At 37.8% G+C, this 24,196-nt stretch overlaps 1 protein-coding gene across 10 annotated transcripts in view; it reads left to right on the forward strand.

Moving 5' to 3' along the window:
• fat3a (FAT atypical cadherin 3a) overlaps positions 1–16,837 on the forward strand; it is a 251,252-nt gene extending 234,415 nt beyond the window's left edge. For 4 of the 10 annotated variants that reach the window (XM_055012369.1, XM_055012370.1, XM_055012371.1 and 1 more), the window contains 4 exons: positions 3,478–3,537; positions 4,223–4,258; positions 8,112–8,144; positions 13,008–16,837. In XM_055012369.1, coding sequence (XP_054868344.1) covers positions 3,478–3,537; positions 4,223–4,258; positions 8,112–8,144; positions 13,008–13,639 — 761 coding nt within the window. In that variant the 3' untranslated portion in view covers positions 13,640–16,837. The remainder of the gene's footprint in view (positions 1–3,477; positions 3,538–4,222; positions 4,259–8,111; positions 8,145–13,007) is intronic. The other 6 variants (XM_035947739.2, XM_035947742.2, XM_035947753.2 and 3 more) reach the window with 3 other exon arrangements.
• Positions 16,838–24,196: the final 7,359 nt, after the last annotated feature.

Genomic DNA, 24,196 nt, shown 5'->3' on the forward strand with positions numbered 1-24,196 from the left:
TCCATTCTTCACAGTGGAAACCATGCAATGTAGAGACCATCCATTCACCTTTTCTGCATCACACAAAGACACAGTGAGTGGAGCCAAAGATCTCAAATTTGGACTCATCCGACCAAAGCACAGGTTTTCACTGGCCTGATGTCCATTCCTTGTGTTTCTTGACCCAAACAAATCTTTTCTGCTTGTTGCTTTTCCTTAGTAGTGGTTTCTTAGCAGCTATCTGACCTTAAAAGCCTGATTCGCGCATTCTCCTCTGAACAGTGGAGATGTGAAATATTCTCCACATCAACTGCTACTAGAACTTTGTGTGGCATTTATCTGGGTTCTAACTTGACGTCTGTTAACTTGTGATTTCTGAGGCTGGTGCTCAGATGAATTTATCCTCAGCAGCAGAGATGACTCTTGGTCTTCCTTTCCCGGAGCGGTCCTCATGTGAGCCAGTTTCATTGTAGCGCTTGATGTTTTTTGCGACTGCACTTGGGGGTACATTTAAAGTTTTTGCAATTTTCCCGACTGACAGATCTACAGTTCTTCAAGTAATGATGGGCTGTCATTTCTCTTTACTTAACAGATTGGTTGTTGCCATAATATGGATTCTAACAGTTGTCAAACAGGGCTGTCAACTGTGTACCAACCTGACTTCTGCACAACACAACTGATGATCCCAACCCCATTAAGAATGCAAGAAATTCCACAAATTAATCAAATTAACAAGGCACACCTGTGAAGTAAAAACAATTTCAGGTGACTACCTCAGGAAGCTCAATGAGAGAACACCAAGAGTGTGCAAAGCAGTATTTAAAGCAAAGAGGGGCTATTTTGAAGAATCTAAAATACAAAACATGTTTTGACTTATTTCACACTTTTTTAATTTACTACATAAGTCCATGTGTTCATTCTTAGTTTTGATGCCTTCAGAGAGAATCTACAATGTAAATACTCATGAAAATATAGAAAAATCATTAAATGAGAATGTCCAAGGTTTTGACTAGTAATATATATATATATATATATATATATATATATATATATATATATATATAGTGCTTAACAAATGTATTAGACCACCTTCTGAGAAATGACAAAACACAAATATCAAATATTTTAGAAATTTGTCAAAATCTCGTTTCAAACTAAAAAATGTATTGCTATTATTCAAGCAAATAACAAACTGGAACAACTAAATAGCCCTTAAGTCCTTATTCACATATATTTACCAAAAATCCTAGTATTTTGTATGACCTCCTTTGGCCTTGATAACAGCTTGCATTATTCCTAGCATTGTTTTTGTGTACTTTTCCACAGTCTCTTTTGTTATTGAGTTCCAAATATTTTCTAGCTGTTCCCAGATACTTGCTTTGGATGAAGCCTTTGTGCCATCTATTATTATTATTCAATAAATCCCAGATCTGTTCAATAGGATTCAAGTCTGGACTTTTACTTGGCCAATCTATCAGTTCCAGTACTCCAGATTCCTTTTTCTTGGTCAAGTAGTCTGCACAGCTTTGTTGTATGCTTGGTCTTCTTGGTATGTGAACCCACGACCGATCAGGTTCAATCCAGACGGGATTCCATGCACCAAGATGTTGTGGTAGAACCTATTGATCATGGTGCCATCCGTTTTAACTAATTTCCCCTTGCAATTTCCACAAATGGAACCCCATACCATAATGGAATTGCCACCATTTTTCACTGTGGGTGCAATGCATCTGGCATCAAAATGATCTCCAGCTTTTCTGCAAACATAAACACGATGATGCTGACCGAAGACTTCAAACTTGCCCATCCAGAATACCTTCTTCCAGTCATCTACAGTCCAGTGTTCATGCTCCCTGGCAAATTTGAGGCATTTTTGGATGTTTGCAGGCCTCAACAATGGCTTCTTAGCAGCTATTCTTCCTTTAAGCTTTGTTCCTTCAGTCATCTCGTTATGGTCATTCTGGAGACTTATTCAGATTCTGATTTAGAAGCATTAATCTTTGCCTGAAGATCAGCAGTGGTTTTCCTTCTGTCTCTAGTACTTAAAATCTTGAGGTGTCTGACATCTGCTTCAGATAGCTTTTGTTTTAAGCCTCTTCCTTGGCGCGTTTTGTAAGTACCAGTCTCTGCATTCCAGTCTGAGTCCAAGACATGCTTGACCATACTGTGAGACACTTTATGTCTTGTCTCAAAAGACCATCCAACATCATGAAATGCTTTAATTTGGACTTTGTCTTTTTCAGTGAGTTCCCTATGCTTCACCATTTTCAACAAGAGTGAGGAATTTCAAACTGAATTCATGGTTTAATGTACCCAAATTTGAAGCAGCACACTGGAATTGTCTTAGAAGTAACACATTAATCAAGAACAACAGACACCCACTTAAACTAGTTTTTCTATTCAGGAATGCAAGCAAACAACTGTCATTTGGCATCTCAATCAAAAAATAATAATGTCCTTTATTATTTTCTTCTGTTCTTTTATAAAACTGTAATTTTGAGAATTTCTGGATAACAACAATAATTCTATTATAGCATTAAAGATATCATTTTGATTAAAAAGCTAAAGAGTTTGCATATACTGGCAGAATAACCATTACAGAAACATTAAAAAATATTTTTGTAATCAGCAATATTGTTAATTTAGGGCAGCGGTGGCAAACACTTTACACTGGTTGGTGGTCCAATAATTTTGTCAGCACTAACTATATATATATATATATATTATATATATATATATATATATATATATATATATATATATATATATATATATATATATATATATATATATATATATATATATATATATATATATACACACACACACACACACGCACCATTGTCCACTGTAAGCATTCCTTCACTGAGGCAAAGGAGTTTTGCAGCTTCAAAATGTCATGTTGGTGGCTGTGGCTTTTGTGCAAGTGTTGTGCATTTGTTTATATTTTCTTTACTTGTAATTCATGGAAGTCATCATTACAAAATGTTTCTGTGCTCCTAATAATCAGTTACTCAACTGTGAATTTTGCCATAGCCATGACAATGTTGTTGCCGTTGTCATTCCTGTGCTTGCTAAAGGCTGGTTGTTGACACCTCACAGAATAGTCTCTGCACCAAAATCAGATAAAACTATTGAAGTATGCTTGTGTTGCTGTTGGTTTTTGCTTTTATATTGTTTTGATTTTATGTGGCTTTCTTTGCATGTCTTAATTTTTTTAAACGGCTAAACTGTTAAATTTTGTTGGCAATGTTTTCTTTTTGCTTGTTTTATTTTTTTCAACCTAATCTATGTCTGTATGCATGAACAATATTGTGTGCATTTCCCCTAAACATCACAATCAGAAATAAATCTGAGCAGGCAGACTCTCTGCAAATATCACTGGGCAGCTATCACCACCAATGCCACAGGTGGTAAAGGACCAACACCATGATAAGCATTTTTTCATCTTGATGTCTGTATTTCAAAACTTATCTCCTGCTTTTTTCCCTCCACAAGCCTCCATAGTGACTGTCATTCGACTGGTCAATGATGCAGTCGACACAATCGAAAATGAAGGTACAATGTCCCTTTGTGTCTCTTCTGTCACTTTTCCCCTCTTCACTTATTTCAGTCTTTTCATTGCAGTATCTCTGCTAAAGAGGTGTCTTCAGCTAAATAAGCTCCCACTGTGTGATACATACTCCTGGACACCGTAAATATAAGTCCTGATCAGGACTTACACTTCTCCTCTCAAACACATTCTCGCGGACAGTGGTTAGTCAGTTCAATCCACTTCCAGGTTAGACTCTCTTCCACTAGCTCTTCATTTTTAGTTTGTTTTTCCATAAGGCAAAGATGGCTAACCTTGTTCTACTGAGTGCTAAGATTCAGCAGAGCAATTTCACTAATGAGTTCCTCCCTATTGCTATATTCCTTCAAGGAGTGTTAACCAGATTGGAATGAGTACCTGCAGAATATTCATGGAATATGGTTGACCAGTCATTGTTTTATTCTAGATAGAATACTAAGGTCCTTGTTCACACACATGTTCTGAGTTCTTAAACAGTGAGCTAGAAGGAAAATTTTGAAAGAGAACACAAATGACAGGGATCACATCAGCAGCTGTTAATGGGAACATTTTTTTTTCAGAAACCCCAACTACATACGAACTGTATTTTTCTCTATGCTAGTTCACTACATTTAGACAAGTAGACATACTAGTCCACTGCTAAAGGCCTCTGTGTTTTTTTTTGTCTGACAGTATCAGTTATGGACCAAGGTCAAACCTACAACTCAGGTGACTACCAACCCATCCCTACATTTCCTGTACCCCAGTCCTTCCTATTCATCTGTCCATCTATCTGCAGCGGGTAGACAAAATACGAATCACCCAGTGAAAATACTTTGAATTTTATAGTAGCAAATTTTACTATATAAATTCTCCAAATATGTGGGTCATAATAGGCTACATGTCAGTGAGCAGCACTTTTCTTTTTTTTTTTATGTTTATATGTTCAACATTTGTTACGAGTTTCAAAAAATATGGCTTGTTTGTTGTCAAAGCATTGTAAGTTTGTCTTATGAATTTTAAAACTGAATTACACGGCTGATTTCTGCATGGAGTTTGCATGTTCTCCCTGTGCATGCGTGGGTTCTCTCCGGGTACTCCGGCTTCCTCCCACAGTCCAAAAATATGCTGAGGTTAATTGATTATCCTAAATTTGCCCGTAGGTGTGAGTGTGATTGTTTGTCCTGCTTTAAGTTACTGTATTGTTTTTAAGTTATTTTCTTGTTTTTCACTGTGAAGCACTTTGGTCACCCTTTGGGCTGTTGTAAAGGGCTATAGAAATAAACTTTGATTGATTGATTGATTACTGATTGAGTTTTGTCCTGCTATCAGCAGAGTACAATGGTGGCAATACTAGTAGGTAATTATACCAAAGTATCTTGTCTAGAACAACATATCTCAACTGAATTTCTATTCAATGTGGTATAGCACCATTGCACTTTCTCCCAGTATCAGCACTCAGTCTAATATGACCCATGTTAAGAGCAAAATGATTAGACTACTTGTTTTGTACTATTTTGCCAATCAGTCTGCACCAGTGTTAATATTGGCATCTGACTTTGCTTATGCTGAGTTAAAATCATTAGAAAAAACAGGGTATTTATTTTAGTCAAATATTAGTCAGTCATTCATCAACACAAAAACTAATTATTGTTTTTTTTTTTTAATATATCCAAGCATTCTGAAGTCACAGCTTTTACCATCTTTGTGTACATTTGTTTTGGTTATTTGTGTTTTTGTTTGCTTGTTTTTTTTGTCTCAGCTGTTTTGTGGCTTCTTCACCCTGTAGTTAACTGACTGACACGTTACCTCAATAAATATAAGGAGCTTCTTAATTAACAGCAGCACAACAAATAAGACAAAGCAAGAAAGATGAGAGAATCTGCCAACAGGACAAAAATCTCAGCAGAACTCCACCAATCAGTAGTGTGCTGGAATCTCATTTTAAGCATAAAGGGCATGGTGATACAGTGGCTAGCACTACTACTAGAAAGTTCTTGGTTTGAATCTATAGTCTTTCTCTGTGGAATTTGCATGTTCTCCTTGTGTTGGGTGTACCCAACTTACTCCCACAATCCAAAACCATACAGGTTGATTTGTGATGACAAAATGAGTGTCAGTTTGCGTGGTTGTCAATCCTGTGATAGACTGACAACCTGTAGATAAAGATAAAAATACATAATGGATGGATGGTATGGCAGCATGTTTGTACATGCATATTTCTTCACTGACCTTGGATGTGATCTGTATAAAAATGAAATCTTCAGTCAACAAGTTCTACTTAAAATATTTTGTCTACATGCGGTATCTTTCTCATGTTGTGTATACCAAGTTGTACTTTTCACTCCACCATACTTGTTCACAGGTAAATTTCTCTTCTCATGTCCTTCCCTAGTCAGAGCTTTGTATGCATGTGTTATTTCACAGCTTATTTTGTGCTGTGCTGATTTCACAGACCAGAGCGGTCATCACCCCTCTCCCCACCCTTCCCCTACTCACTGTACCAGTTGTTGCGTGATGAAGTTTTCACAACCTCGGTCATTCCATAGTTTGTGCTCTGCTATGATGCATGGAAAAATGTTTGTATTGTCATTGCTTTTGTTTTAACTTCAGTCACTGTAAATTAATCTGCAGAGTTCTTTGTACATTGTCCTTTTGGTCAACCAGACATTTGTGATAAGAATTATGCTATGTCACAAGAGCATTGAATCCAGTGCTCAATGGTACCACGGTCCCATTTCAAGGTTTTAAGACAGTATATGTTTAATTGGTTAACGGGTGTCTTTCTTCCCAATGGCCCGACCAAGTGTGAAAGAAATCCAACCTTGTTTTGCTTGAATTTGGTTGAAACGATTTCTTATGATGTGCACTACCGGTCAAAAGTTTGGACACACTTTCTCATTCATTGAAACTTTTGACTGCTACTGTATGTCCCAAAATTCATGACATGTACATTCCTTCTGAATGCTACATTAGTTTAGTCTTTAAAAACTTGCAAAGACAATCATATAAACCAAATGTATCAGTGTTTTGTGTTGTCATCTATGGCCTAAAAAAAAGCTTCACAAAAGCTGGACCTATTAGATGTCACTAGTGGAAGCCAAGCATATACTACTGGTTGTTAGGTGTCTGGGCATGTTCATCATTAAATAAAGAAGGTTGTTTGAATCTTTTATACACTACACATTATTACATAAAATAGTAGCCACCTTATACACCTTGAGAGCAGCTTCCTGGTGGTAAATTTCAACACTACATCATTGGTTGTAATCCCTAGTTTGCCACTTCTTTCTGAAACAGTATATAAGACAAAACGAGCCAATTTTGACTTTCAGTCAGAGACATTATATAAATTGCAGTCACCTGTGTCACAGTCAAACAGCCAGTCATTGACTATAATGTCTTGGCTCAGAGGTTTTGAAACCCTAGCACTACCCTTCCATGAAAGGTCATAATTGGTCACTTTTCAAAACCATTCAAACTCAGGCTGATAATAGAAAAACCAACCACTCCTGTTGAGGGTAGTCTTCTTGTTGTGTCTGAAATGGGACACAACTGCTATGGTAATTGTGCAGAGTATTTGCATGGAATCTATAATTCCAAACTGTGCATCGAACAGATAATCCACTGACAACACATGTAGGAAAAGTAAGAATATCCATTGCAAATTTAGGTCTTTTTTTCCCACACTTTTGGGCAAGCAAACAATTGATTCTATGTAAAACATCAATAGATATAATATTCTTCCATCGACAAAATATTCTTAGTATTGACCTTTGTAGCAGAAATCCAAACTTATAGATGTTTTGCTAGTTTGCACTCACTGGATATAGGCTGTAGGGAAAAATATGCTATTGGCTGTGCATGTCATGAGGCTTTTTCCTCCCCTTCTGCTAGTATGTGTTACTATTTTCAAAATCAACTTCACGAAGGGAAACGATGACAACAACGTCCAAACTAACGCCCTACAACACTGAAAATGTCAAGTTTCACTGAGGATTTGGAAGCTGAAGAATAATCAAGTGTAACCAGACCATTATGTAAGACCGACCCCACATCTTTGCATTACAAAATGGTGGTGTCTGTCTTTTTGCATTGTTGTCCACCAGTCTTTTGCATTGGTTTATGGCAATTTTAAGCCAGCTTTGTATGGAAATGTCATTCAGTTGCAAGATGCTGAAGGGCTTTTTTGCTTCTTGATGAGGTAATTCCATAACCCTACATTTCTTATATTTCATCCATTTCTTAGTGGACTTCTTGGTGTGTTTATGATCAGTTTTACATCCCATTCAACTTCAACTTTCATACTGATGGCTTCAAACGATCTTCAATCACTCTTGGCAATGATGAAAATTTCATAGTTAAATCAGTGACTGCAAGTTACCTAGTCCCAGTGAAGTAAACCCAAGCCACAACATTTTCACCAGTTTCACAGTGGTGTTCAGTTTTTCTCCTGAAAAGCTGTTTTTGGTTTGCACCTAACTCTCGCTCCTGTTACTGTAGTCAAACTACTCTATCTTTGATTTATATTATTCCAAAAGGCCTGAAAACTGGATTTCTGCTCTAACATTCTTTGTGACAGCACAGGCTTCTTCCTGGCATGCCTCCCATGCAGGTAAAATTTGTGCAATCTCTTTTTTTATTCTATGTGCAGCACTTTGACACCAAAAGTTACAATTGCATGTGAATCTGGGTGAAATTTTGTTCTTGAAGATTAATGTTTGCATCAAACACTCTTCCAGTGGGCTGAATTTACTGAGGCAATCAGTCCTGGATTGATTGTTTGAGATCTTTGCAATCTATAGATGATTTTCATTAAGTGGAATGATTAATTTGAAATAATTTGGAGATCTTTTAAACTCTTTTCCACTCTGACAAGATTCCACAACCAAAGCTTACCTTAACTGTAACATCGTAAATTTCTGCGAAAACATTTTGCTGACCATTATTCATCATCATATCCCAGGAACAGAAGAGCAGATTAGGAGCAAATTCACATTTGGTTTCAGATACTGATATTGATTCAGATACCAACTTTGTCCCCTGGCATGGCTGCAGTTTTGTACATCAGAATTAGCTCTATTGGCCAAACATATAAACACATCCAAGGAATTTGACCCTGCTTTTTTGTTTTCTCAGTTAATTTCTACACGCCATACCCTTTACAGTAACTGTAAACTTTTAAGGAATTTGAAGATCAAATGTTTGTGCAAGTATGTCAACAAAACCAACAATTTGGGATCTAAATATTATTTTGCGTGACTGTAGATGTCTTTTTCATCACCAAGTAATGCTGACCAACAGGAAAATCTACTAGATATACAGTGCTGTGAAAAAGTACTAGCCTGATGTTTTCTGTTTTTGCACATTTCTCACACTTAAGTGTTCCAGATCATCAAACAGATTTTATATTAGACAGACAGCCCACAAAACAGAAAATGAATTTTGTAATTAAATAAATGAATACACTTATTAAAGATTTTTTAAAAACCTATCTCACCCTTGTGAGAATGCAATTGCCCCCTTCAACCTAATAGCTGATTGGGCCACCCTTGACAGCAGCAACTACAGTTAAATGTTTGTGATAGCTTGTCATCAGTCTTTTATATCTCTATGGAGGCATTTTGGCCCACTCTTCTCTGTAGACTAGTTTTAATTTGGCCACATTACATGGTTTTCAAGCTAAACTCAATTGGATTCAAGTCTGGACTCTGACTCCGCCATTCCAAATTCTTCATTTTGTTCTTTTTGAGCCATTAAGAGGTGAACTTGGTTCCGTGCTTTGAGTCATTGTCATGCATATCTCATTTGCGCTTGAGGTTTAGATCATGAACTGATGAGTGGATATTCTCCAGGAAGATTTTCTGATGGAGAGCAGAATTCATGGCGCCATCAATTATGATGTCATCCAGGTCTTGTGGAAGCAAAGCTTTCCAAAAACATCACACTGCCACCACCGCCACCATGTTTCATTGCTGGTATCATGTTGTTCTTGTGAAATGCAGTATTAGCTTTACACCAGATGTAATGGGACCCTCGTCTTCTGAAAATTTCACCTTTGATTCAGCAGTCCACATGATGTTATTCCAAAAGTCTTGGGGCTCACCTAGATTTATTTATTTATTTATTTTGCAAATGCCAAACAAGCCTTTATGTTCTTTTTGGTCAAGAGGGGTTTGCACCTAAAAATTCTCCCACAGTTGCCATTTTTACCCAGTATCTTCCGTCTTGTGAAATCATGTACACTGACCTTAACTGGGGCCAGTGAGGTCTGCAGTTCTTTTGATGTTGATGTACTCTTGGAGAAATTTTGGCAGGCTGGCCACTCCTGGGAAGATTCACCACTGTTCCGTGTTTTCTCTGTTTGTGGATTATTGCTCTCACTGTGGTTCTCTGGAGTCCCAGAGTCTTAGCTATGGCTTTATAACCCTTTCCAGACTGATAAATGTCAATGACTTTGTTTTGCATCTGTTCTTGAATATCTTTAGAATGTGGCGTCATGTGCTGGTTTTGAGACCCTTTTGCCTATTTTACATTGCCATATAGGTTCTATTTAAGTTATATTTAGATTCAGCAAGCCTGGCAGTAATCATATGTGGGTATGGTTGGTGAACTGAACCCAACCACCGAATGAATGTGGTCATTTGGTAGATTGGTAAATCCATGTATGGTTCGCTCATTCGTTTTTACGTTTCAAAATAAAATGAGAAAAAACAAATAATCATTTTGTTTTTTTGTTTTTTTGTTTAACAATTTAATTTGAAAAACGAAAAGTAGAGAAAGAAAAAAAGGCTGCATTTTTATCAATTTTAAGGTTTAAACAAAAAAAGCCTTTTCCCATTTGGAAGCTACAGACAGAACTGGAAATGAAAGTCAGAACTTGTGGCAACTTGACTTCACTTCTCTGTCCCAAACTCCGCACCGCATACTTTGAAAGCAGCAAAGACATGTTTTTCTTATTTAGAGGGAGTCTATGCATCACACTGAGAGCTCATGATCTCAGTGTGAACAAAATTGCTTTAATATTCCAAGGAAGTACTTTTAAGTGTTAAAATGTGAAGAACTCTGGCGATTCCCACCTGTTCCAGTTTAACTGGTGATCAGGTTAACTGGTGATAGTTTCCGTCTCCAGATGTTTCGTTGCAGATTCGTTCAGACCAGACCTGGCTGTGTGTGAAATAAAGATACTAGATAAAGAAGACCTGCTGAAAAACGTCAGCATCACTACTTAATGAAGTCTGTATCCATGTAAATATGATCTACAGACAGTAAAAAGAAATGTGCTGGCTGAAATAAAAAACATGTATTTTTATGAACGCTGAGAGGATTGGAAACGATGGAATCCAGGTAAACTTAGAGACCACAGTCTCACTCATCGTCAGTTCAACAAACATCCCGCTTCATCCACATAGATCTTTGTCATCCTGTCAGGTGTTTAACACCTGGTGATTGTTCAGGAAACACACCCAGGTTAACTGGCGATAGTCACCACTTAACACAGGTTGCCTGGTTAATAACGAGACACAAAACTACTTACTGTCTCACCAAGAAAACCCACAACGTAGAAGCACGTCCACTGCTGTGTGTTAGTCTGAGTTCAGTGGAACAGATCCAGGGAAGAACTTCAAGCTTAACTCGGGTTTGTTCACAGAAACACTCCGACCCTCAGCAGCCTCCCATTAGAACAACACGCAGCAGAACATTACCTGGATCTGATAAAATACATCGGAACAAACTGAGACCACATTATCAAAACTAGTCTCTCAGAAAACAACAAAAACTTGTTCAGTCCTCCGTCCTGACCGTCATTTCAGAGGTTAACCGCTGACAATATTAAATAAAAATGGAAGTAAACGGATCCGGTCTGCTCAAAACAAACAATATATTTGTGTGAGTTGTGTCTTCCCAGAAGCCCTGGCTGGTTTAGAAATGGCAGAAGATACTTTTAGAGACATTGCAGAGGAAGAGAATACTTCCAGTACTGTACAGTCTAAGTGATTATACTATGCAGGTAGTTTGTGTTATATTTTTGTAATCCTTTTTACATTCTTGTGAAGATTTTTATCGATCTGATCGGTGATACGATGAGTCAGACTGTGATCTCTAATCTTATCTCTGGATTCCATCATTTCCAATCCTCTCAGCGTTCATAAAAATACGTGTTTTTTATTTCGGCCAGCACATTTCTTTTTACTGTCTGTAGATCATATTTACATGGATATAGACTTTATTAAGTAGTGATCGCGATGTCTGTCGGCGAGGTTTTCTTTATCTAGTATCTTTATTTCACACACAGCCAGCTCTGGTCTGAACGAATCTGCGACGAAACATCTGGAGACAGAAACTATCACCAGTTAACCTGATCACCAGTTAAACTGGAACAGCGGCACCAATAGATGACCAGTATCCTGTCAGAAACTTTCGTCCACATGTCGGACCTGTCTGTAAAACACACAAATGTCAAACGTAACATTCTGTAGTTACTAAAGTATGGCACTGAAACTAACGTGGTTAACAGAACAGATTACAGCTCTCTCCAAATCAGTATCGGACACATGGTTGCGTCTTCTTAAACTGTTCTCCATGCAGAACCTCCTGATACTCATTATAGAGCAATGTCGAGCTCCATGATTTCTGCGTGGGTTTTGCCACTGTCAAAGAGAATGAAATTGGAAAAGCCTTGAGTACAGCCAGTCTTGATGTGTTCACGGTTCAGACCCGCTCTAAACTGTTCTTCCTCGGCAACTTCCGGTGTTGCAACAAATTAAAACAACAGCCGTATTTTGTATTTCGGGTTTAAAAAGCTAGAGCAAAAAATCCAACACTGTGTTTTTTTTGTTAATTAAAAAATGCATTTCTACATTTAGGTTTTAAAAATGGAAAAACAAAGAAACAACATGGTTTATTGTTTTTTTTAGATTTTATTTTGAAACGGAAAAACAAATGAGCGAACCATACATGGATTTTGGTAGCATTTTTTCTTCAGTAAATGAAATCATCATTTAAAAACTGCATTTTGTATTTTCTTGGATTAGCTTTGTGTTATATTCAAATGTGTTTGAGGGGGGGATACTTTTTACAGCACTGTATGATATATTCTTCTACCTGAACTGAATCAACTGTATCATTTTTTTAACACTACAACATGGCTTAACTGCTGGTAATTCTTTATGAAGCTCAGCATGCTGTGACTCCTGTAATGTCAACCCTCAGAGCTTCCTATTTTGCATGTCACATACCCTCCAGAGATCTAACATGTTTTCTGTACAGGTTGTACCTTGTCATGAACATGACCTTCAACATCTCTCTGTGTTGTTGATGACATTGAGTCTAACATCCCTGGTGCTTACTAAAGACATATCTACTGCACAATTCAACATGTTGAGACCGGTTTGTTGACTCAGGCAAATGTGCAACTGGACTTTTACGGTTTTTACAGTTCAGATTGTCACTAACAATCTCTCCTTTTACTGTCCAGCATACCACTGGGACACATCAGACTGGATGCCGAGCACAAGGCTATCGGACATTGAAGAAGTGCCAGGCTTTGAGGTAGGTCCTGGCAATGAGGTAGCACGCTCATCCCCTCACCTTGTAGGAAGCACTCGTGAACTGGAGTCAGATTACTACCTGGGGGGCTATGACATCGACAGCGACTACCCTCCTCCCCACGAAGAGGAGTTTTTGAGCCAAGACCAGCTGCCACCTCCGCTGCCAACAGGTGAGGACTATCCTGAGCCCTACACACCTCCACCTGCTAATCCGCCAGCCTCCAAAGAAAGCACACTGAGCTCTGGCAGCACCGGGCATCAGCATACAAGACAACACTTCCACCCCAGCCAATACTTGCCCCCCCACCAGATACCATTTGGGGAAGCACCTCAGGGGGACTTCAGCAATACAATGTGTGTGGTATCGCCAGGAAATGAGGACAGTGATGACTCGGTGTTGCTAAATATGGGACTATCTGTTGCTGCATCGTCAGCCTCAGACATGTCGGCACCCTGTGGGCTGGATGACTCAGAACATGGTAGTGATTTTGACAGTATGGATGAGCTTCGCCTTGGAGTGACCATCATCACCGACTCTCAGCAACAGACTGAGGTGTGATTGACTGTCCAGTGCAGAGGTGCTTTGGAGTGTGTAGCGGGCCAGTAGGAGCATAGCAGTGATGCAGGGTGAAGTTGCATGACTGGATGTTATCACAGGGTAGGAAATGCTTTGTCAGCAATGCAACATACTGCTGCAATCATATACTATAACAATGACTTTACATCCACAAATTTTAAAATCATATTTTACACTTACCATCCTCCCAAGCAACTATGTCCAGAAATGGAAATGTGTGGGGAGAAAGTTTTACAGTACCCTGAATAACAAACTTATTGTTTTTTGAGTGCTGCTCCCACTGTGCAGAACAGTCAGAAGTGTCCTTACTGTTCTAATAGGAATATACTTGGAATGTGAAAAGAATGGATAGAGAAGGGGAATGAGAAAGACTAATCTAGAAAAGACTGGAATTTACAGATACAATTGGGAGAATTAGAGAAAAGCAGATGGGACAATCAAGTACATAAAAGGGTTGTTGGTTCCCTGTTCTTTCACAGAAGCGCATCGAGCACCTCTTACTGAAAAAAGACACAATCCCTTTTTTTTTCTTATTGTTGCCTGATTTGTATACTTTATAGTGCCCCAAGCTTGTACAGGCTTTGTAAAATACTATGACCCCACTGGTAACATGTATGAAACAATGTTATGATCACATTTCAAAAAGCCATTCATGTGTTTTATTGCGGAATGTGCTTCCTCATTCAGTTGTGAATGTGCTTCGTCATTTACCCAACCTACACCCCCAGTCCTCCCCTCCAAGCACCCTCCACCTCCCCAGCCACCACCACTGAAACTCCCACACCCCACCCTACCCACCCAGCAATCGTTTGTTTTTTAAATTTGTTATGTGTGAAAGTCAAGAGCTGCTGTGGTTGCTAATGTACTTAATAAAGCAAAAAGCATACCTCATTGAAATTTGGTCATCATCTCCTGTACAGTGGTCTACCACTGTGATGAAACAACACTCCCAGCATTTCTTCTGCTATTGGAGCACTACCTAGAAGTCCTTTTTATACTTTATACCTCTAACTTTAATGTCTTTTAGTGTGAATACTCTTCACTGATTGTATATATTTTTCTATTTATGGTGGCACTAGTTGTGCCACCATAGGCAGCATGAACTGTGACCAGGTATCAGTACAGTTTGATAGTTTTTTGGATTTGGTAACAAGGGGGCAAATAAACAAGGGTTAAAATAAACAGACAGTTTATTTTAATGTATTGGGAAGATGGGGACTATGTTCTAAATAGATAAATGGGGTGCAGAGGGGGGGCCAGGCAGAGCCCATGGAGCTGGGAGCCAAAAAAAAAAGCACAGAAAACAGCAGAGGCTGAAACATCCATGGAACTACAGGGAAACAGGGGTTTGTCAAAACCAAACTGCTGACTGAACAGTGAATGTCCAGGATATGGCTGGAAGCTTGACTGACTACATTAGCAGAGCCTGTGTTCCAGCAGAGTGGTGATGGCATGGCTAAGAATTGAAAGCAAGTTTGACAATCCTGATGTACTGCAGCTAATAAAGCTCTGCTCATACTGCAGTGGAATTGTCTCACTCCTGCAATAAGGCATGCAGACCACAAGGAAGGAGAGTGACTGATGGGAGGATTTGAGGATGAACCTGAGGGCATGGCAGTAGAGAAATCCAGAAATCAGTCTTTAAAGAATGTGAATTCAGGCAATGCTTCAAAATAATGCAGGAAAAAAAGAAAACTTCAGACAAAAAAAAAAAAATCTAAAGATTTTTCTGGGTGAACCACAAACACATTTGATGTGAACATTTTGTTGTTTTTGCTACAGCAGTTTTCTTCCTTGGGGGCCCAAGAACATCCAACATGGACTCCTGCTCATTAGTTGTCAGTATATTTTGGTACAAAAGTGTTTATTAAGGGGGTGTGTTCTCCTAAGATTATAAAAAAAACAAAGTAAGCAAGTCAATACCAAATCTAATAAAAAGCTCCAGCAGTGGCATTAGACTATTAGCAATATTTTGCTAAAATATACAGCCATTATAACCAATCGGTTATAATGGCTGTATGACACTGAATACTGAATGAAGTAGCTGTCTCAGTTGAAGACATGTTCCATTTTTCTCAACTTTTCTACGCATATTTGATATTTCATAAATTATCAGTGACTGGTAGATTATTTTATACCATCTTGTACAGAAGTTTAAGCATCACAAAAACATTGGTTGTTATCTTGGTTAAGAGAAACTAGTTTACCTACAATGAACAAGGCAGTGAGGTTCCGATAATGTTATGATAGAAATCATAAAAATGTATATTGGCAACCACAGCCACTTTTAGCATGAGTCATTTTATTTTGTGGAATTGTTTTTATGTTCCACTAGTAACCTTGTTATCTTGCACTTGCTATTGGTATATTATGATATATTTGATGAAATGAAATAAGGGACAATGTAAAAGACACAGTGTCACTGCAGAGTTGAAAGCTTTTGGCAAATATAATTGTCAAATGCCAGTTACATTATACTGTGAGCCTAAGTTGATGCCCATCATTTAGCTGGTTTCCCTCCACTTGTATGATCTGTTTAATGTTGTCACATCATTTACTAAAAAAAACCCCAAAAATGATATGGAGCATACATACTTTTAGAGGCACCGCATTCCAATGTTTTCTGTTACTAATGGCTTAGTGTTCATCTAGCCCTAGACAAGCAGTTTCTTTTTTCTTTGTGAAAATGTATGTTTATGTTTAAATATCTGTACAGTGTACATAGCTAGGTTGTTATGATGCAGATTTTGTAGATATGGAATTGCAATTCTACACTGCCTTTTGTTTTTTTGTTGGGCTTGGCCACTGATTTTTTGCTCAAAGTTATTTTTTACTGTTTAGCAGTGCTTTTTAATTCTACATGAATGCCATTTCAACATTATAGACAGATTTTGCACAGTATTAAATTCAGACATTAAATCCTAGCAGATGTTTAATTTGTTTTGTTAACATATGTTCATGGAAATGGAGTACATTTTGTATGTTTTCTTTATCTCAAAGGTTTTGATGGATTTCTAATGTTGTTTTCAGCTCTGTTTTTTTTTCAAAGACATGAGACAGTGTTAAACAACTGTCCCCAGTATGCAGAATTTTAGGTGTACAAAGTGAGTGTTTTTTCTTTTTTTTTAAACTTTCATTTTAAAATTCAGTTCAGAAAAATAAAGCATTTGTTGCTCACCATGTCACCTGTCTTAAGTTCTGAGATAGTCCAGCCTGACGGAAAATTACAGCTGTTTACTGGTTGTCATGTTAATACTTTGTACTGAGTAGTGTTTAACATCAAACATAAACTGAACTGCTTGAAGCAGTATCATTTACCCACATCTGTTCTCTAAAGATACATGTTTTTTGTCCCTCTCATTGGTAAATGTAAAGCTACATTCAGAAGGGGCTTTATAATGTATGGGAATGTGCTTTGCTTAAGGGTAAACTGCAGGAGATTCATAGTGTGAAGTGATTCCCACTGTAACTCTTTTTTTTTTTTTGCTTTGGCATCACAAATTGGTTGATCGCTTTACAGCATGATCATGAGGGATATATAAATCAAATTGACAGAATGAGCTGACATCAACTGACATCAAGAGAGCCTTTTAAAATAGTTTTGTGGTGAGTCTCAAGCAAGCATAAGTTATGGCAACTGGACTAACCTCGTGTGAGTCGAAAACGTTTCACCTCTCATCCAAGAGGCTTCTTCAGTTCTGAAAGCCTGGTGGGGAGTACCAGATATTTATCCACCAGGAGGGTGGTGGTAAAAACAAGTGGACAAAGACCCGAAACCAACAGACTCGTTAGGTATTAATGTCAAAAAGCCATTCATGTCAAACTAGAACGGCCATCTTTGAACAGAGGAGGGGGCCTCAGACACCACTTGTCTCCCACTTACAACGCCGTTCTTAGAGCCCTCCCAAGGAGGTGCAGCCATCTGTCCCACTTGCAGTCAGGTGACCCCCAACCACCCTCCTAGAGGGCTGGGAGGGGTAACGACCGCCCATCAAAGGCTAACGACTCACATTAACACCTAACGAGTCTATTGGTTTCGGGTCTTTGTCCACTTGTTTTTGCCACCACCCTCCTGGTGGATAAATATCTGGTACTCCCCACCAGGCTTTCAGAACTGAAGAAGCCTCTTGGATGAGAGGTGAAACGTTTTCGACTCACACGAGGTTAGTCCAGTTGCCATAACTTATGCTTGCTTGAGACTTATCATGACCTGGATGACTGAGAACATCCACAGATTACCACAGCCACTTTTAGCATGAGTCATTTTATTTTGTGGAATTGTTTTTATGTTCCACTAGTAACCTTGTTATCTTGCACTTGCTATTGGTATATTATGATATATTTGATGAAATGAAATAAGGGACAATGTAAAAGACACAGTGTCACTGCAGAGTTGAAAGCTTTTGGCAAATATAATTGTCAAATGCCAGTTACATTATACTGTGAGCCTAAGTTGATGCCCATCATTTAGCTGGTTTCCCTCCACTTGTATGATCTGTTTAATATTGTCACATCATTTACTAAAAAAAACCCCAAAAATGATATGGAGCATACATACTTTTAGAGGCACCGCATTCCAATGTTTTCTGTTACTAATGGCTTAGTGTTCATCTAGCCCTAGACAAGCAGTTTCTTTTTTCTTTGTGAAAATGTATGTTTATGTTTAAATATCTGTACAGTGTACATAGCTAGGTTGTTATGATGCAGATTTTGTAGATATGGAATTGCAATTCTACACTGCCTTTTGTTTTTTTGTTGGGCTTGGCCACTGATTTTTTGCTCAAAGTTATTTTTTACTGTTTAGCAGTGCTTTTTAATTCTACATGAATGCCATTTCAACATTATAGACAGATTTTGCACAGTATTAAATTCAGACATTAAATCCTAGCAGATGTTTAATTTGTTTTGTTAACATATGTTCATGGAAATGGAGTACATTTTGTATGTTTTCTTTATCTCAAAGGTTTTGATGGATTTCTAATGTTGTTTTCAGCTCTGTTTTTTTTTCAAAGACATGAGACAGTGTTAAACAACTGTCCCCAGTATGCAGAATTTTAGGTGTACAAAGTGAGTGTTTTTTCTTTTTTTTTTAAACTTTCATTTTAAAATTCAGTTCAGAAAAATAAAGCATTTGTTGCTCACCATGTCACCTGTCTTAAGTTCTGAGATAGTCCAGCCTGACGGAAAATTACAGCTGTTTACTGGTTGTCATGTTAATACTTTGTACTGAGTAGTGTTTAACATCAAACATAAACTGAACTGCTTGAAGCAGTATCATTTACCCACATCTGTTCTCTAAAGATACATGTTTTTTGTCCCTCTCATTGGTAAATGTAAAGCTACATTCAGAAGGGGCTTTATAATGTATGGGAATGTGCTTTGCTTAAGGGTAAACTGCAGGAGATTCATAGTGTGAAGTGATTCCCACTGTAACTCTTTTTTTTTTTTTGCTTTGGCATCACAAATTGGTTGATCGCTTTACAGCATGATCATGAGGGATATATAAATCAAATTGACAGAATGAGCTGACATCAACTGACATCAAGAGAGCCTTTTAAAATAGTTTTGTGGTGGTTATAATACTCAAGGAGACTATTGTATGTCTGATAAACCTGAGATGCCACCACATACACGGACCAGGGCTTAAGGATTAGCATACAGTGTTTTACTCATGCTGATAAATTTATCTTCAAACTTAAATTCTTTTAGAATCCATCATTCAAGGTCATTGAACACCTGTTCAACATCCAAAAATAGCACTCCATAGGGGAGCAGGATTTTGTGTGCTGCACCCACTATATGTTAAGAGATGGGAAATATTATTGGAGACAAGCCACCCTATGACAAAGTCTGATTTATCTGGAGTAAATACATTTCCAGCCTCTGTTTTAAAAGTATCTTGAGGTTGGAATATATCAATGTGAATGGACAGTGACTGGCACTTTCCAAGGGGTGCTAATTAACCTTGGGTATTACTGTAAGCAGGGATTAGAGCTCTCTTGAAACTGCCATATTCAGTAGCAAAGCACAGTCTTTCTAGACAAACTGTTAGAGTAGTGATAGGTGGAGTTCCACAGGTATGCAAGCTATAGCTGGCATACAGCTCCTGGTTGTATCTTTGACTGCTTTCTGCAGCTAATCCAGTGTAACAGGAGAGTCTAAAGTTTTGCTGACCTCTACTGACGGCTTTTGGAAGTACAATCCATGAAAACGATGAAACCATTTTCAGAAATATTGCCAGTTGCAGCTAATTCTTAAATGGCTCATTTATTTCTCCGTTAACCCTCATCAGTACACCTGGGGTCCATGTGGACCCCAAGGGTATATAACTTGTCATATTTTTTATTTGCAAGTTGGATTTTTCAGTCTCTTTAGGTAGTTGTCACCACCTAGTTGTCATCACATACACCAAAACTTATTTGATTACAACCAGGTTTGTGGTGTTTATATATATATATATATATATATATATATATATATATATATATATATATATATATATATATATATATATATATATATATATATATATATATATATATATAACCCTAACCACAGCCAGACCCCAGCCAGACTGCATCTTTTATTTATGTATGTTTATGTTCTCTTGTGATGACTGCTTCAGTTGCATCATGTTTCATTTCAATTCAGGAATTCTTACAATAATATTGTAAGCAATACAACTCAGTAATCATCAATAGGAATTTCATTGTTTCTTTCATATTTGTATCTATAGACGACACACGTTTTAGGAAAATACATATTGAGAGGATATGGACAAGTACAGAAATGTGAAACAGATTAAATACTACCGGGGATAAATCTAATGAGAAACATTAGCTCTTAGGCTTTATTTTTCTTGTAGGAAGTCCTCGATTTCCTGCTGTCATATCTGAGACTTTTTTTTTTTTTTGCATAAATTTATAAATTCCTTCAGTTTTCATCTCAATTGTGTGATCATTTTTTGAGGGTGGAGTTAAACCTCAATCTGGTGGCCTTATTTTTGATATTTCCATAACTAGCTGTGTTGTGATCACATAAATATGGACAAAATCATTCTAAGTTTACCAAAGTAAACAATCTACAGGATAGAAGAATGTCATCTATTCAAGTGTTTGATGTGGAAAAATTATACTGTCCTCAACAGATGGATTAAAGACTACATCTATTGGACACAGACACTCTGGCACTGGTAACAGAAAAAATTATTAAGGTTGTTATTTACAAAATAATCCACATTTAATCCGCCACATAGCTGGTAATCACTCAGCTTCAACAGTTGTGAAGTAATTGAGAGAAAGAATCAAGCCTTGAATACAGTTGGGGCATATAGGCTAATGAACACAACTTTTTTGCACTGAACAGACAGCAGAAAGCTCATGTCTTTCACTGTAAAAGCTAACCTTTCCAATTATGTCATTTATGTACCATCAACTGATGCCCCAATGGGATCATTAAGTAGTTTCGAAAGCTGAAAATGTCATTTGGTTTAAGATGCGTTTTCTGCAACACTATAATGTCAGCCCCATTTTTGCATGAGAAATCTAAAATCTCTGAATGCTGTAAAATGAGTTCAGTTAAAAAAATAGAATAGTAAAACGGTCTAATTTATCTATGTTGCTAATTTCCCCCTGGGTCTATTATTGTGAGTGTGTGGTAGAGACCTGAGTTACACCCTTTCCATGTCCTTCCCCATTCAACTTCTTACACTGAAACATCTGTGAATGTTGCAATGTCAAACACTTAACATTTTTCCTATTCAACACCGAAAAATTTGAAAACTGAAGCAGTACCTGTAGACAGTCATGTCAAAGACACTAAACCATCTGGTCAAACTCATTTATCTCTATAAATACAACCGCGTCTGTCTGAAACAATAGTATCACACATAATCAGTAGGAACAACTTATTGGAGGGAAGCTCTTGTTTTGTCATAACTGTCGTTATTTTGGTTCATTTTACTTAGTTCTCAGATAATTTGGTGTTTAATTTGTTTTATTGAACATACTCATGATGCTGACAAGGGATAGGAACGTGTATGTGTGTGCGGAAAAATATACATATCTTGCTTCTTTCCCCTCATTTAATTTTCTTAAAATGTTGATAGATGTTAAGGATGCTTGGGCAGGAAAAGAAGTCTATGTCCTCCTCTCCAGAAATGGGGCATGCAAATTATATTGCTGGGACATTAACAGAGTTGGTCCTGACATGAAGTTAGGAAGCAAGGTACAATATTATTTAACTTATTTTTTGCTATATAGATAGAATTTACAGCTTTACAAGTCAGCTTTAGAACAGTCAATGTATTTTTATGGTTAAAAAAAGGCATTATCTTATGTGGTTTACTTTTTCTTACAGGTAATCAATGCATATCTGGCTGTCATTGTGCACTGTAAAACCGAACAAGTTCAGAGAACTCAAAACTTTTGTTGTAACTGATTACCTAAGAAAATTTTAGCTCCTGTTTTAATTTTTTTGAGTACTACACTTTTTTTATTCAATAATGCTTAAAGAAACTATGTTCCACCAACTTTACTAAAGCATTATAATAATTTAACAAAATAATAATAATAATAATTTAAAAAAAACAAAAACTACCAGGGTCAACGTTATTAACCCTCTTAAGAACTGACCTTCTTTATTGAGCCAAACCACAAACCTGTTACGGGAGTAGCAGGAGAACCCAGGCGCAAACTCAGGGAACTGGCAGACAGTTGATGATAGGAAAATCTTTTATTTAACTAGAAACTAAACCAATACATAAACGGAGCATAGAACTAGGGGAACAAAACCAAACAACTCTAAACTCAACAAACCAACACTATGAATACAAAAACAGAAGTCTACAAAACTAAACTGAATCAAGAAAACTAAGCTCAGGAGGGGTACTCACAAGATGGGGAAAAACTGAACATAGAGGGGGGAAAACAGGCTGAGGGAATCCAGGGGCAGACAGAGATAAGACAGGACAACAGGCTGGAGACCAAAGTAAAACTGGGGAGAATCTGGGAGAATATCAGAGTCCATGTGGGGTAATTCAGAGGAGGGGAAAACAGAGTCCATGTGGGTCGATGGTCCAGCAGGGAGTGAGTGAATGAACAGGGTTTAAATAGTGGAGGTGTAATTGCAGACAGGTGAGGTCCATGGACTGATCAGTGCAGGTGATTCACATAACTAATCAGAAGAGCAGGCAGGTGAGTGAGACAGGCAAAAAGATGGAGATCAACAAGTGCAGACAGAGGAAGCCAGAGATACCAGACAATGAGAGAGCAGAAACATGGGATGAGAGAAACAAGAGGGAGAGAGATGACAAACAGAGGGAGAAAAAGGAAGACAGATCAAAACAGACAGATACAGAGAGAACAGGAGTAAGGAGACCAAGAGGGAGAATGAAGGAGAGAAATACAAAAGAGACAGATGACAAAGACAGGAAGAAGAAGGGAGAAGGAAGAAAAGAGGAGGAAGGAGAAAGAAGGGCCGTGGCTAGAACAAGATCATAACACAAACCACTGTTGTGTAATCATGTGCTTTAACCTTGTAATGCTCACAGCTTGTAATCAATCAGTTAATTGAGTTAAAACTGGGGGTTGTCCTACGCTTTGCACATACAGTGTAAAAACTTCATTAAGGATTTGAACTGTCACTTGAGAAAGCATCATGCCAAAAACAAAAGAAATCAGTTTAGACTTGAGAAAAAGAATCAAAGCAGGAGAAGGATATACAGAGGTATCACAGCGTTTCCATGTGTCAAGAAGTGGAGTGAGAAGTCTTATCGAGAAATTCAAACAGAGCCACACAGTACAGAACAAGTCTGGCAGAGGGAGGAAGCCAAAGATTTTAAAGACTCTGGAAAGAAAACTTGTGAGAGATGTGTCTAAAGATGCTGGAAGAACCACCAAAACACTAGTTAATGACTTAGCCAAGTCAGGAATTGTATTGTCAAGAAGACAGTCACTAGATCCCTGCACAGAAATGGACTGAACCCTCCACTTCTACAGAAGAGACACCTTCAAGCCCGACTGAAGGCTGCTAAGGACAAGCTGGAGAAAGATTATGAATACTGGAAGTATGTCCTTTGGTCAGATGAAACCAAACTAAAAAAAAATTCCTTGATCCGTCTAGCAGCACTCAGGAATTTTTTGAAAAAAAAAAAAAAACTAACATTTAATTGAGGGGCTAATAATTTTGTCTTCAACTGTAAATACACCTACACACACTGCCAATGGGTCAGAAGTGATGATTCAAGGGGATCATATATTATTATAGTTGAGTCAATGTATAATTTCTTAACTGCCCTTTAAAAAAAGATACTGTTTTTTCATTTAGCTTACTGCTCTGGTTTTGTGCAGCAAAAATGTGTACAAAATTTGCTGATAGCAAAGTTAATCCTTAACATACCTTTAGATCGTGAATGCCAAGGATCTCCCGCCGTGCCTCTGCTGTCTTGCCTGTCCATGAGGCCCTCTGCCTGTACAAGGCGATCAGTCATTGTGTGTGTCTGTCAAGCTATGAATAGAACTGACTGCGTAAGCTGACATT

Source organism: Amphiprion ocellaris, chromosome 7 (assembly GCF_022539595.1).
Source record: "Amphiprion ocellaris isolate individual 3 ecotype Okinawa chromosome 7, ASM2253959v1, whole genome shotgun sequence".
Taxonomy (NCBI): domain Eukaryota; kingdom Metazoa; phylum Chordata; class Actinopteri; family Pomacentridae; genus Amphiprion; species Amphiprion ocellaris.